Genomic DNA, 13721 nt, shown 5'->3' with positions numbered 1-13721 from the left:
CTTGAGAGACTATTGAATGCTGAGAGTGAACTGAGGGTTGAGGGGGAAGGGGGAGCGGGGAAAAGAGGTGGTGGTGATGATGGTGGAGGGCACTTAAGGGGAAGAGCACTGGGTGTTGTATGGAAAATAATTTGACAATAAAATATTATGGAGGAAAAAAATAAAAAATAAAAAATAAAAAATTCTATTATATTACAATGGGAAAAAAAAAGAAGACATTAGTGATCATGTGGTGCAGTTTGGTGGCCAGACATCTCTGCCCCTTCTCTGCCGGGCACGTGGCAGCTCCGTGAGTGCCTGGGGCCCATGTGGCAGGCACAGGTGACACAGGCGGCTTCCAGGCCGAAGTGTTTAATTCTCAGAACCTCCGCTGTCTCCGCCTGGGTCTTTCCATGTTGCTCATGGGCCTTGGGTGTCCCTGGAGGAGTCCCAGCCTTCTGGCTCAGGAGGGTCACATTTAATGAAGATTCTTCCCATCAGAGTCTCTGTTTCCAAAAATGGGAATTTTTTGTGTCCGTTTAGGCACCTGTGGGAAATGGCGATCGAAGGCAGATCGATTTGCTTAAAATCAATGGTGAGGATGAACCATGTGCTCTGGGACCATGCTGCCAGATTGGACACCCATTTCTGACACTTCTAGAGAGGGACTGCGAGCAGGTTATGTCCCCCCCACCTGTGCCTTGGTGGCCCATCCTTACTCAGAGCTGGCCTAGAGAGAGCTCAGAGGGTGCAGGCATGCTTCTCTAATGGCATCTACATCAGTGGCATGCGATTGGTGCTTTAATACCTTTGCCAGAGTTGGTATTATCTTCCAGAGGGTTCATTTAGGTTTGGAAGTATTTTAGCAAAGAGAGAATAAGCACCACATATGGGTACCAGTAAAAAAAAAAAAATGTCATCTTCTGTCAGCGTGGTCCATGAAGAGTGTTGGAATTAGTGCCGCCTACGTCTGTGGGTATTTTGAAGTCTGTTTTCACACAAAACAATTCTAACCACTTTTTCTGAGGGCTCGTTTTTAACATAGTGTTCACTCACTGATTATAAATGCCAAAAGTATTTTTAAATGGTTCCAAGAGAACAGAGTGTATTTTGTCTTATAATTAAACGATGTAAATATTTATGGTGCTTTCTAGGAAATTGGGCTCTGCAGTGGAGTAGATCTGTGTCACGAAGTCTGTAAGCCCATTTGAAACACAACAGATAAGCCAGCGACGCATCCAGACATGGGAATGAACTTCAAAAAAATCAGACCATTAAAAATTTTCAAGTACGAAAACGATGCAAGGTAGTGGTGGGTTGGAACTGTTGGTTCCACTCCGTGGTCGGTAAATTTCCTGCAAAGGGTGTGTGACACATCTTCATGCCAATGGTCTTTGAACATTGTGCTTCTGGAGACTAGCACGTGAAAGCCAAGGAGCTCTCTCTTTTTATGTCAGGACAAAATTATAGAGAGGTAGATATGGCGATGGTTTCTATCACACCTAAGTTGTATGAACTTTATTTAAATTTAAAGTTCCATGTTAGTACCGGTTTTGCAGGACGACGCTGTAAGGGTGATGTGGCTCCTGTCACGAGCTTTCATCGTGAGAATCCACTGTCTGCATAACCAGTTCCACCGCTCATTTGGGGTGACCCCTTTTGCTTTCATTTGTTCCTGGAACTTTCCCTCCGCAGACATGCCCCAGCCTCCTGAGGAAGACCTTTTCGTCCTGCCTGATGAGTATGCGTCTTGCTCAAGACCCAAGCGCTCTCTTCTCAAGTCCCATCGGAATGAGGAGCTGAACGTGGAGACGCTGGTGGTGGTCGACAGGAAGATGATACGGACCCACGGCCACGAGAACATCACCACCTACGTGCTGACGATACTCAACATGGTAGGAAGGTCCTTCTTGTTGAAGCCATGTGATCCTACCTAACAGGTGTGGATCTGTGTCTCAGACACAAGGGATAGGTTTTATCTGTAATGACCCCTTCTCTCTTCCCAGGCTCCCATCAAAGAGCCATGTTCAGAACTCCAGAGAACAGTCTGACCCTCTCTGTGAGTGGGGGTGGGGGGGCATGTTTGAGGGGGTCAGGGTCTTCATATACCAGAAATCTGTAAGAGGATCCGTGCAATAAGCCTGCCTGTCAGCACTGTGTGTGCTTCTAGATGCCTCTATAGAAATGCCCGTCTCTGTAGGAACATTAATGTTTAAATTTTGACTATACATCATTTCATCGAGAGTCACAAAACCATCCAACCCTGTAGACTGTCATCCCAGGTGAAATGTGCTGTGTCCCAGATTTGCACCTTGTTGTAATGATGAGGAGCCACGTGAGGCATCTGAGCCCCGCTTGGGTGACTAAGTGACACCTAGTTCACGGAAGACGAAGACAAGATCTTGGGCCGCCCGAGTGCATTTTGGAAATTAGTTGGGAGAATGGTGTTTAGAAAACACACTTTCTGTCCCACCTCAGCACACGGGTATTCTTCCTAGTGTCACTTCTGGGAGCCTGACCCATGGGGTTTCTCTCCCCCGGGGAGTGGGGGACACCTGTCAGCACACCTCCAGGGACTGAGGACCTCAGGGCTCTGGTTTGTGCCAATGTTGCTTTTGTTTTGTCGAGCTGTCCCAGCATTCTGCACCTCGGTGCTGAACCAGCTCGAGGGGCCCTCGCTCGTTACCTGAACGTCAGTCACAGTCACTGACATCTGCTGTCGTCATATCCCTGTGGGCACCTTTCTTTGGTCATCTTCTCTCCACACTTAGGCCTTCTCTTTCTTGGATCTTCTGGGTCTCTTCCCAAGCATTTCTCTTGGGAGCGCCTCTGGAGTCCACCCCTCCCCCCAGGAGAGCACGGGAAGGTGTGCCCTGCTGTCTTCACGGAAACATTCCATTATGTGCAGATGAGGGTGTTCATCTCCACGGAGGCTTGTAGTCCGTTCAGTGGTCCCCTAAGGGGTGGGTCTCACCTCCCCAAGTTTCAGCTCCTTCCCCCAGGAACCAACGGTGAGGAGTCAATGATCGGCCTGCTTGATCATTAGGTATTTCTATACCAGTCTGTTTAGCCCTATGAGAAGGTCAGCATTGACTTTGACTGCGACTGGATCACAAGACCACAGGGACGGCCCTCTCCAGCAGGACTCTGGGGGCTGGGAAAACGTCGCGTGTGGGCACTGACAGGGATGCCTGTCTCTTTCAGGTGTCTGCTTTGTTCAAAGATGGAACGATAGGAGGAAACATCAACATTGCAATTGTAGGTCTGATTCTCCTAGAAGAAGACCAGGTATTCTGTCTTTGAAATCAGCTTCTTTTCTCCCAGAAAAAAATCAATGTAAAGTGACGTTTTGCTTTCCTTAATGTGATCCTTCTGTGGATTCCCTACTTTCCTTTCCCTTGGGAACAAAAAGTGTTGAATGTTTTGTGTCTCATGCAGTGAGTTCCTTATCAATTCCTTTCATGATGATTTGAATTTTGTGTGTGCGTGCACGTGCGAATGTGTGTGTGCACATGCATGTCAGTGTGTGTGGGTGTGCATGCATGTGCGTGAGTGCAGAGGTGGTAGGACTATTTTTAGTAGGCTTGAGAAAGTGGAACAAGAGAGCTGCCTTAAATATATGGGTGGGAAACACACAGGGGAGACAGAGTGCAAAGTGGGTCTCAGCCACCTCCCCACCGCAAGTGAACTTTTAGGGTTCCAGGTGGGACTGAGCCCTTTCTGCATTTTGCTGGGACCCAAAACCGCTCTCTAGCCTGATAGTGAAATCACACTGTTGGGCATCATTGTTTTACGCTGTCACCTCCTAACTCCTAAGACTGACCACACTCACCCCCACTGCTTTGGGTCACAGGGTTGTATTTTCATAGAGATTCTGGAATGTCAAGTGCACTTCTCTCACTGCATACAAACACCGAATTATGCCGGACCCTGGTCACAGTGGGTGAAAGGATCTCTTTTGCCTCCATTCCAGAGTCCCTGTGTAAATGCACGGCGTGCATTTCAGTTCACAGGGAGGCTGAATATGAATCTTGTGTGGCATTGCTGATGGGGATGCCTTAGCCTCCAAGACCCTTCTTTCTGCTTTGCTTCCCGCTGATCACGGCTCCACGTAGGACGAGAGAGCCCGGCACCGCGCTGGCATCTTAGCGGGGTCTCCTGGTAGCCATAGTTTTCTTATTTATAAAACGAAGAATTTTTTTAGATGAAACCTAAGGTCATTCATCAGATCTAAGATGTCTCCAGACTGTAAGCTTCTGGGGTATTGCTGTTTTTCTGGGCGGGGGCCTGCGTGGGCAGGCCTGTTTCTAGCCGGAATGGTCAGGAAGATATGACTGCATTGTGTCTGTGTGAGCCAGTGTCTGGGGAGGGGGTGCTGAACAGATGGGGCATCTCAGGTGGCGAGTTAATTATTCCTTGTATTAAATCGTTTTCACCTTGGAATTCATCCAAGCTGCCAAGAATGCGCGAGGTTATCTTTTGATCGTACACCTGTGTTAACTTTGATTAATGCCGTGTTCCTGGAAGTCACCGGCTGAGGAATGTGAGGCATGCCCAGTGTCGGTGCACACACAGCATTAAGTGTAGATGGACTTGACTCTCCAGAAAGACCAAATAGGCAATGAAAGAGAAAGCCTATTCAGTGACTGAGAGACACCGATTTTAACCCAATATCTGGTCATGAGTGTTTCTCCCAAGTTGTCCTGGAACCGAGCTGTTTAAGCTGGTTTTGTCTGACCCAGCCACAGGACAGCATGGCAATAAATAGTTCAAATAACTCACCACAGCCTTATCTGGTGGGTCCGTCCACCGCCCCCCGCCCAGATTTCTGAGTTGTGCGGGCGTGCAGGTGGTCTTCACTCTGATATTTCTCTGTTGCTGCACGGTGAGATGTGTCCTGCGTAGTTTCTTTCTAGGTCCAGTCATTTTCCTGGAAACAGAGCTTTACCAATTGACTGGACCCTTCTCATAAGCATGCAGCTTTGGTAGGAAAGTGACTTAATTTAACACTATTAATAAATGGTTAAGAGTTATCAGTCGGAAATCCCAGTCACCCGACTTGGCTGTGAAATCAGCTGTCTGGGCGTGTTTTTCTGCAGGTGCAGAGTCACAGAGAAATGACTCTTCTGCCTTAGATAATTTTACAACACATCTTACAAAGACACGCAAACATTCATGCACCGAAATAGTCTTTCTTGTGGCATCGAAATGCAGTCAGGGTCAGCTCAATACACCCCCTGGTGTTTGTGCAGCACTATAGAAGGGAGTGGAAGCGTCTGTCCCGAATCCACGCAGGTTTTGTACAAGTCACTGTCCTTTGCATGTCATTCCATGAAATGGATAGATGAGCTTGTAGACCCTTCCATTCCCTCTGTGTGTTTGAAGTCTGAGCTACTCGTGTGATGGCAGAGAGTGACAGTGGCATTGTGAGGTGTTTTCTCTCTCTTGTCCCGGGCTCTTGGTCTGTCCCACGCAGCCTGGGCTTGTGATAAGCCACCACGCGGACCGCACCTTAAATAGCTTCTGCCAGTGGCAGTCTGGCTTGATGGGCAAAGACGGGACACGGCATGACCACGCCATCTTGCTGACCGGCCTGGACATATGTTCCTGGAAGAACGAGCCCTGTGACACCCTGGGTAAGACCCTCCCGCGGACTTCGGAGGAACACCGGTGCACCGTACTGAGCACGGGGGTGGAGAACAGATGTGCGGTCCTGTGTGTGCCCAGGCCAAGCGTCAGCATGTGCGTTTGCTACCCCAAAGTGATTGCTTCACAAGGAAAGTGCCTCGTAGAGTCAGGAGTTCCTGTCTTTTCTGATTTAAGGAACCATTTCTCTCTTCTCGCTGTGTGAGACTCAGGGATGTCCCATCATGTGGCAGGAGCGGAACATTTATGAACCTAGAGATGTGAGGGCAGCATTATAGTCGCCATTTTTGCAGTTCCTGCCCTCTTTTTACATGTGTATGAGGCAGCACTTTGCTGTTTTTCCAAGTAGTGAAAAGCTGTGCTCCTAACCAGCGCTCCCCTGGACGTTCTTTCTCATTCTTCATTTCTTCTCGGCACCATATTGAGATAGAACGCAGTGGAATAGAGCTGTTGTTCCTGGAAGGGCCTGCTGACAAGGGCAGCCTCCGAGAAGCAGGATTCCCACCACCCTGCTTGATGAGCTGGCCCGCGGTGTCTACACCACTTGTACAGAAAGCAGGGCTTACACGGAGCGTCTTCCTTCCTTCTGGGAGTCTGGAGTTTGCGCCCATGCCAGGGAGGGGGTGCTATGTGATCAGCCCCAGATAAGACCCCTGGGCCCTGAGTCTCTAATGAGACAGCCACATGTTTCTGGGGAGAATTAGGTGCATCCTCCATGGATCCACCGGGAGAAGGCTCTGGAAACTGGTACCTGGTTCCCGCCAGACCTGTCCCCATGCACCCATTCTCCTGGCTGATTTTGCCTTCATCCTCTGCTATCTGTGTGAAACTATCCCTGTGAGTCTGACAAAACCTGAGTCCTGTGAGTCCCCCTGGCAAATCCTTGAACCTGGGCTGGTCTTGGGGACCTCCTGATGCACCCACACTGTACAGCACTTTTTTATTCGGGCTTTCTAGAACACAGATGTTTGCAGAGAAAGGTAGAAATCCCTCACCTGCAGCGACCCCCTCTTCCCCTTGGCCCCCTTTATTCTAACCTGTGATGCGAACACCACTCAGAGCCATGAATGGTTTTCTATGTGGAGAGAAATCCCTTTCGCTCGCTTTGCAATGAACCCTTTATACATTTGTCCAAAGTTTCCCAGATTTCCCCTCGTGAAGGTGCAAACCACACGTCTCTAAAGGACACACAATACACGCACCTGTACGATGCACTCTCCTTATTTTATTGCAGCAACACTGTTGTAAACTCTCTTGATGTCTGGTTCCCGCAGGGTTTGCGCCCATCAGTGGAATGTGTAGTAAGTACCGGAGCTGCACCATTAATGAAGATACGGGTCTCGGACTGGCCTTCACCATCGCCCACGAGTCTGGACACAAGTAAGTGCACCCACGTGGGAGGGTGGGACGAGGCTGCTTTCCACAGGGCACGACTGTCCCAGAAATACGATCGTTAGGTCTGTGGGGGCCTCGTGTATCTCCAGTGAGAATGTCACTGGCAGGTAAGACCGCTAGCCCTCAGGTGCTTATATTTCTAATTTGGCCTGGCCGTGCAGTCGAAAGCTGTGGGGAATCCCCACATTTACACGGTCCTTGCTCTGCTCTTCCTTTACGTCCCGTATGTGCGTGTCCCCTCGCACACACTTGTACAAGCTTCCGTTCTTCTGTCCTGTTCCGCACTTCAGTCCTGCACGCTGACCTCCTTCCCCAGTCCATTCCTATCAGAGGTGATAATGACAAAGCCTCCTACTGTCAGCGGGTCACCCCGGAGTTTTGTGTTCTTGCATCACTTTTACAACTTGTAGAGATGTTATTTGATCACTGTGCCAAGCATAGTTTGGGGAGTGCGGATGGGACCAGGGGTTGGGTCTGGTAGGAGCTGGCCTGCCGCCCACATTCCTGTGTGTCCAGCGCTGTCGGTTTTCAAACGGGGCGGCGTCCGGTGTGAGTGGTGAACCTGGGGCTTGGACAGACGGACGCCGGCGTGACGCACGTGAGTGCCGCGGTGGGGGCACAGGCGGCATCCTTCTGCGCTGCGGCTTCCTTGAATTTTCTCCCAGAGAAGGCATACCCAGGAATTGTCGTTTTCCTATTATTTTTATGTTCACTCTGCATTTACTTGCAAATGACAAAAATCTGCAAAAGGCCGTGTTTGTAAAACTGACCCCTCCATCCCATTAGAAGTGGACCGAGACCATGGTCTCCCAACCTTCCACAGCGTCTGTGTGTGTGTGTGTTCACAAATGCGTGCACCTGTCTTTAGTGGACCCCCGTGGAGGCCATGCACACTCGGCCGTGTGAACCAATGACCTGAAAATGAAGCTTATGTTCTGCTTCTGATCCCTCCGTCATCATAGGTAATGATTGACTTTCCAGTGCCTGGAAAATTGCCCCGATAGTGGATGAAGCTTTCAGCTGAATCACAATTGTGTTTTTAATAGACTGCTAGCGTTAAAACTTCAAAAACTCTCATTATTTTAGCGACATGAGGCTCTTGCTGTCCCCTGAACCATACCTGAATTTAATTAAACAATCAAGGTAAGAAATATTTAAGTCACCGAGGGCTGAGCAGCTCAGTATGAGCAGAGCGGTTGAAGTCCACGCACTCGGGCGGTGGGGCTCACGGAAGAGAAACTGGATCCATTTGAGACTAGTCTCCGGTGTCAGCAAGGATCAGCGTCTCCGTTTATTTTTTGTTAGGAGTCAATTAATATCGCCTTTCATCACTGGGTCAAGATTGAAAAAGGGTTTTTTTTCCTCAAACAAGATAAAAGTGTTTTAGTTGCAAGCGCGACTGTGCAGGGGAGGAGGGAGACGGGCCGTAGGTTTGGATGAAAGGGATTCCCGCTCCTCATGAACTTAATCTCCAGAGAATTACCAGCCGCTTCTTGAACACTTGGCCTTCAGAGGACATCACACAGGAGTCAGGGAGTGGGCACTCTGAACTCTTCGTGTGGCCTGGGGAGTGGCTTCTCATCAGGTTGAGGAAGTAGGAAATGCATGCAGGACGTGTGCACAGGAGTTGTGTGTGCTGAATGGCAAGTGAGGGACAGTGACAGTCACAGTAACAACAATCACGGCAGTGGTAATGGTAGCACCTGCTGTTTGTAACACTTTCTGTGAAATTTGCAGAGCGATTTCACATGCAGCTCTGGCCTTGGAGACCGCTGGGGACATGCCTCTCTGTGTCGCCAGCTTGGCGGGTAGATGATGTGATGCTGAGTGTCCAGCAGATGTGAGTGAACCGAAGAACAGAATGATGCAGGGAGGCACAAATAGATGAATGAAGAGTATTTCAGATGAATTGTTGGCTGTGGCAACTCTATCAGATGGGAAAGAACACAGCAAGTCTCAGTGATCCAACTCTGTGGGTTTTCGTTGAATTGAAAATGTACACATTTTTTCAGTTCATTTCTTTATTAAATATTACTCCTTGGAGAAGAATTACAGCTTTGGTATGTGGATCAAACATCAGAACATAAAAGTCATGCTGGGCAATGAGCTCCAAGCAGCGTCAGTGTTTTGAGTTCTGCAACCTGAAGAATTAAAACGCAACTTTACATCTATTAGGACTTTTTTTAATGTTTGTTTATTTTTAAGAGACAAGGAGAAAGAGAGATTGCAAGCAGGGGAGGGGCAGAGAGAGAGGGAGACACAGAATGTGAAGCAGGCTCCAGGCTCCAAGCTGTTAGCACAGAACCCAATGCAGGGCTCGAACCCACGGACTGCGAGATCATGACCTGAGCCGAAGTTGAGCGCTTAACCAACCGAGCCACCCATGCTCTCCCCCATGTTTTTTAGGACTTTATAAAACATCCTGTTTTTACTTCTTCAGGTGTCTTTACCTTCAGAGGACATCACTGAGGTTGGAGGAATGCTGTTGTCCATGGCTTTCAGCCAGAGGGTCTAACCTTTAACTCCAAGAAAGATCTCCATCACTGTCCAGCCCATTTTTTCTACTAGGTTCACTTCTTTTCTTCTCAGGACATCTTCCGGATCATACTGAGGGATCCAATCTATACATAGAAATGGCCAAGAACCTGTGTTTGGATTTGTGTTGGAAAAGGGAGAGACAGACACAGGAACCAGAAGTGAGGATGTGTGCTCTCCTGTAGGATGTGGGTTTGAGTCAGGATCGTTCCTAAGCCAGTGGTGTAGAGTGAGTTTCCTGGTTATATTCAATCACTTAGCATGGGACCTGTGGTTGGCTAGATGCAGGTGTGGAGAACTGGCTCAGACATGCTGAACTACATGGTTTGGAGAGTATGTCACCCGAATGGCATGAATCCATCTGAAAAATCCCCACGTACAAAGGAAGTCATGCCATTTGATGAGTCGGATCCTGGGCCTGGGATTCCCCTAGGCTCCTCCCACTGCTGTGACCGGCGTGCATTGTATGGCCTTCTCTTACCTAAGTTTCCATCTGCAAAACCGAGCCTGTGAGACCCTCGGCATGCGTGTGCAGGTGTAACTGAAGGTGTACCATTTGAGCTGAGCATTCCTAGTACACGACACAGGCTTACACGCTTAACTTGCATTATCATTTCAGACCATCAAGACATCCTCAAACATATTTGCTGTGCTTACAAGTATTCATGAGGGGCACCTGGGGGCTCAGTCAGTTAAGCCTCCGACTCTTGGTTTTGGCTCAAGTCATGATCTCATGGTTTCGTGTGTTTGAGCCCTGCATCGGGCTCTGCACTGACACCACAGAGGCTACTTGGGATTCTCTCTCTCTCTTCCCCTCCCTTACTCACACTGTCTCTTTTTCAAAACTAAATTCAAAAAAATTTTTTAAAAAGTATTCATGAGCCATCATCCTGCTGCCCGTCTTCTGCCACACGTGCTGACTTTCACCGGACACGACTTCCATTCTGCCGGCAGAACCTTGAGTAGGATTCCTGAAAACATGAGTGATCCACTGCATCCAAGGATTTTAAGAGAAGAACAAAATAGACGTGGCGTGCCAGGGTCAGACCACGTGGGCTGTAGGCGTTGCGAGAGACCAAGTCAGGGAAGACTAGGGAAGTCGGAAGAACCAGAATTGGCCTGCTGTCACACTCAGCTGAAGCTGACTCGGCTGGCGAGGTTAGATGCCCTTGCCAGCATTTGATGGTGAGGTTTAAACCTCCCCGAGTTGTGGCCATGCGCTGTCATCAACTGAGCCCCTACCGCTGGGTCAGGGAGGCCCCGATGATTTTGAGGGTTTGCAGAATATCAAGGGAACAGCTCCATTAAGATCTCACCTGGCCAGGGATTGTCAGACTGCCCCACAGTGAGCCCAGGAAGGCTGGAGGGTCATTTCTTACCAATTTTACTTACTGCTCTTCCTGAGATTTTTCATTTCTGTATCCAAAGAGCATTTGAAACCTATTGACCTTTGGCTGAACACAAACACACACACACACACACACACACACACACACACACACACACACGCAGTCACACACACACACACCATATGTATACAAGGGACATCTAGGTATTGAGCAATTTTACCAGACCACAATCTGAATCAGGGAAGTGGATGGAAGTCATGGGTTTTCCTTTGTGATGTGTGTGGTGCCAGGTCTTCTGTGCAATTTAAGAGCCAGGTTTTATTACCCCCATTATATGGGTGAGGAAACTGAGGCTTGGTGACTTAAGTAATTTGCTTGAAATCCAAATGCTTGTGAATGTGAGAGGCAAAACCCTGATGGAGACCCCACATCCACAGCCCACACTCTTCTGGTTGTGTGATGGGCCCTGGCCCCTGAGACCCACCTGGTGCCCTGTCCATGCCTACTCTTTCGGCCTTGGGTTGTGCCTCTTGAAAAGTCCATATAGGAGGTCCGGACACTGAGGTCCACCTGTGGCATATCGTGGCACCAAGGGTGCGATCTCACTCTCCAGATGACATTGGCCTCGAAGTGGTTACTTCGAGGGTTTCTTGTTTCCTTAGCCTCTGCTGTCGGAACAGTCTGAAGTAACGGGTACAATCTCTAACAATACTTGGCCGTTCACCATTCTGGGTATATCATTAGTAATACGTGCTTGCTGATGTGATTGAATCACACTCAGAACATACCATAGAAGACATTAAAGGCATCTCCCACTGAATATAATTCTCAAGTTCATTTTCATCTAAAATTAGGTTTATATCCAAGTATTTGAGTGGGTGTTTGGGGTGGAAGGTTGGTCTTTGTTTATTCAGCAAACAGCAGTGGAGAACCTGTCATCAGCTAGCAAGCACATTGGCTTGGAGCTGAGCATGGACAAGGAGACTTGCTGTCCTTTAGAAGCTTAAAAGCTAGTTAGTAAGGAAGAAAAGAATATATTTAGAGTTTTAACATATGGGGTGATAAAAACTTTGAATAAAATACTGTGGTTCACAAAAGCAAAAAAAAAAAGTCTGGTATCTATAACTTAGTAGTCATTATAATTCTTGGTTGTCGAATACCAATCTTATCTTCAAAATGCATTCTATTCATCCTTCCGTAACTTCATTAATATTAATATCAGATGCGATCACTGTGTGGTACTTTTATGCAAATGTGCTGGCATCCATCACAGTACAAGATACGGGCATTGTACTACTTGGAAAAACAACTCTGAACCAGTGGTGCTGAGATTTCAGTGGGCATCAGGATTCCCTACTGTGTCCGAATACACCCAAATACCAGTCCTACCTCCCAAGATTCTAAATCAAAACCTCTACCAGGACGGGCGTTGGGGAGCCCATTCTCAGATATTCTGATGCACAGAGGGGTTTGAGAATCAATTCTAGAATCATTGGAAATACCTTAAATGGGGGTTCCTGGGTGGCTCAGTTAGTTAAGTGTCTGTCTTTGGTTCAGGTCATGATCTTGTGGTTCCTGAGTTCAAGCCCTGAATCAGACTCTGGGCTGACAGCTCGGAGCCTGGAGCCTGCTTTGGGTTCTGTGTCTCCCTCTTTCTCTGCCCTCCCCTGCTCATGCTCTGCCTCTCAAAAATAATTACATGTTAAAAAAATTTTTAAGAAAAAAAAAAAAGGAAAGGACCTTAGATGAAAACATTTAAGATGCACACATCCTGAGACCTGGGATGTTGTGGCTTTTATTTCTTAGAAACAGAGGCAGAGGGGAAGCAGATTTATCTAGGGTACTCACTGGACCACAGCATATGCGCCCTTCACATTAAGGTCAAGGGCTGGCCAGGGGAGGGCACTTTGATAGTTAGTTTTCATAACTTTCTCCCCAAGGCAGCCACCCATATATGATTACAGTCTGAATCCTTTTCATAGCCGTGACACATTTCCTCCGCTATATGATTACCGTGGCCTTGATTGATTGCTTTTAATAGAACTTCAGAGAATGGGTGGAGGCTGAAATGGTTCCATCTGCATCACCCTTGGTACTGAGCAGGAATTTTGCAGAAATTCAACTATGTTTGCATGGCAGATTTCCCTGGATACGCCCTTTAATCATGCTCGCATTACGCTCTTGCATGGGTCCCGCCTGAGCTCTGAGGTCAGGAATGGCAGGTCCTATCCTTGACCCCGAGACCATGGGCAGGGCTCTCTCCAGTCCTCAGTCTTGCTGCCACAACATTATACCCACCTTACAGGCTTTCAGTGAGGTTTACATTAGGAAATGCAGACAATGTGTTTAATACCCTGTTTGAAAAATAGTGAGTGCTTACACATGTCAGTTGCTCTTTTTATTGTTACTCTTAAATCTCTAGAAGCAAACCAGTTAAGAGGGAAAGGGGTCTTCAGCCTCAGCAACAAGTGAACATTCCCTGGCCCACTGTTGGAGCACGCTTCCCCAGGGCTCTGGGTCTTCTGTTCCTGCTCCCCTGCCTCCTCTCATCGTGGGGTCCTTGGAGGCAGAATGTCCCCAGACCCAGTAACCACCTACCCTTCTTTGCTTTGCCTGCTTCTTCTCCCCTTTGCTCTGTACCCCACTCATGCAGAACCCCATTATCTAAGAATCCATACCATGATCTGGCGGGTACCGGACATTAATATCCAACAGTGGCTTGATTCTCTAAGAATAGGTTTGCCCTAATGGGGCCTTAGGGGTCACATAGAGCTCCCGAGTCCCGCCCACGCTTTCTTCCCCAGACAGCTAGTTGTG

At 48.2% G+C, this 13721-nt stretch overlaps 1 protein-coding gene across 1 annotated transcript in view; it reads left to right on the top strand.

Annotated features, from left to right (window-relative positions):
- ADAMTS16 (ADAM metallopeptidase with thrombospondin type 1 motif 16) overlaps nucleotides 1–13721 on the top strand; it is a 143236-nt gene that overhangs the window by 45489 nt on the left and 84026 nt on the right. The window contains exons 5-8 of the mRNA XM_029941294.1: nucleotides 1675–1874; nucleotides 3184–3267; nucleotides 5456–5615; nucleotides 6900–7005. Coding sequence (XP_029797154.1) covers nucleotides 1675–1874; nucleotides 3184–3267; nucleotides 5456–5615; nucleotides 6900–7005 — 550 coding nt within the window. The remainder of the gene's footprint in view (nucleotides 1–1674; nucleotides 1875–3183; nucleotides 3268–5455; nucleotides 5616–6899; nucleotides 7006–13721) is intronic.

Source organism: Suricata suricatta, chromosome 6 (assembly GCF_006229205.1).
Source record: "Suricata suricatta isolate VVHF042 chromosome 6, meerkat_22Aug2017_6uvM2_HiC, whole genome shotgun sequence".
NCBI classification, from domain to species: domain Eukaryota; kingdom Metazoa; phylum Chordata; class Mammalia; order Carnivora; family Herpestidae; genus Suricata; species Suricata suricatta.
This window is presented reverse-complemented; position numbering and strand designations above follow the sequence as displayed.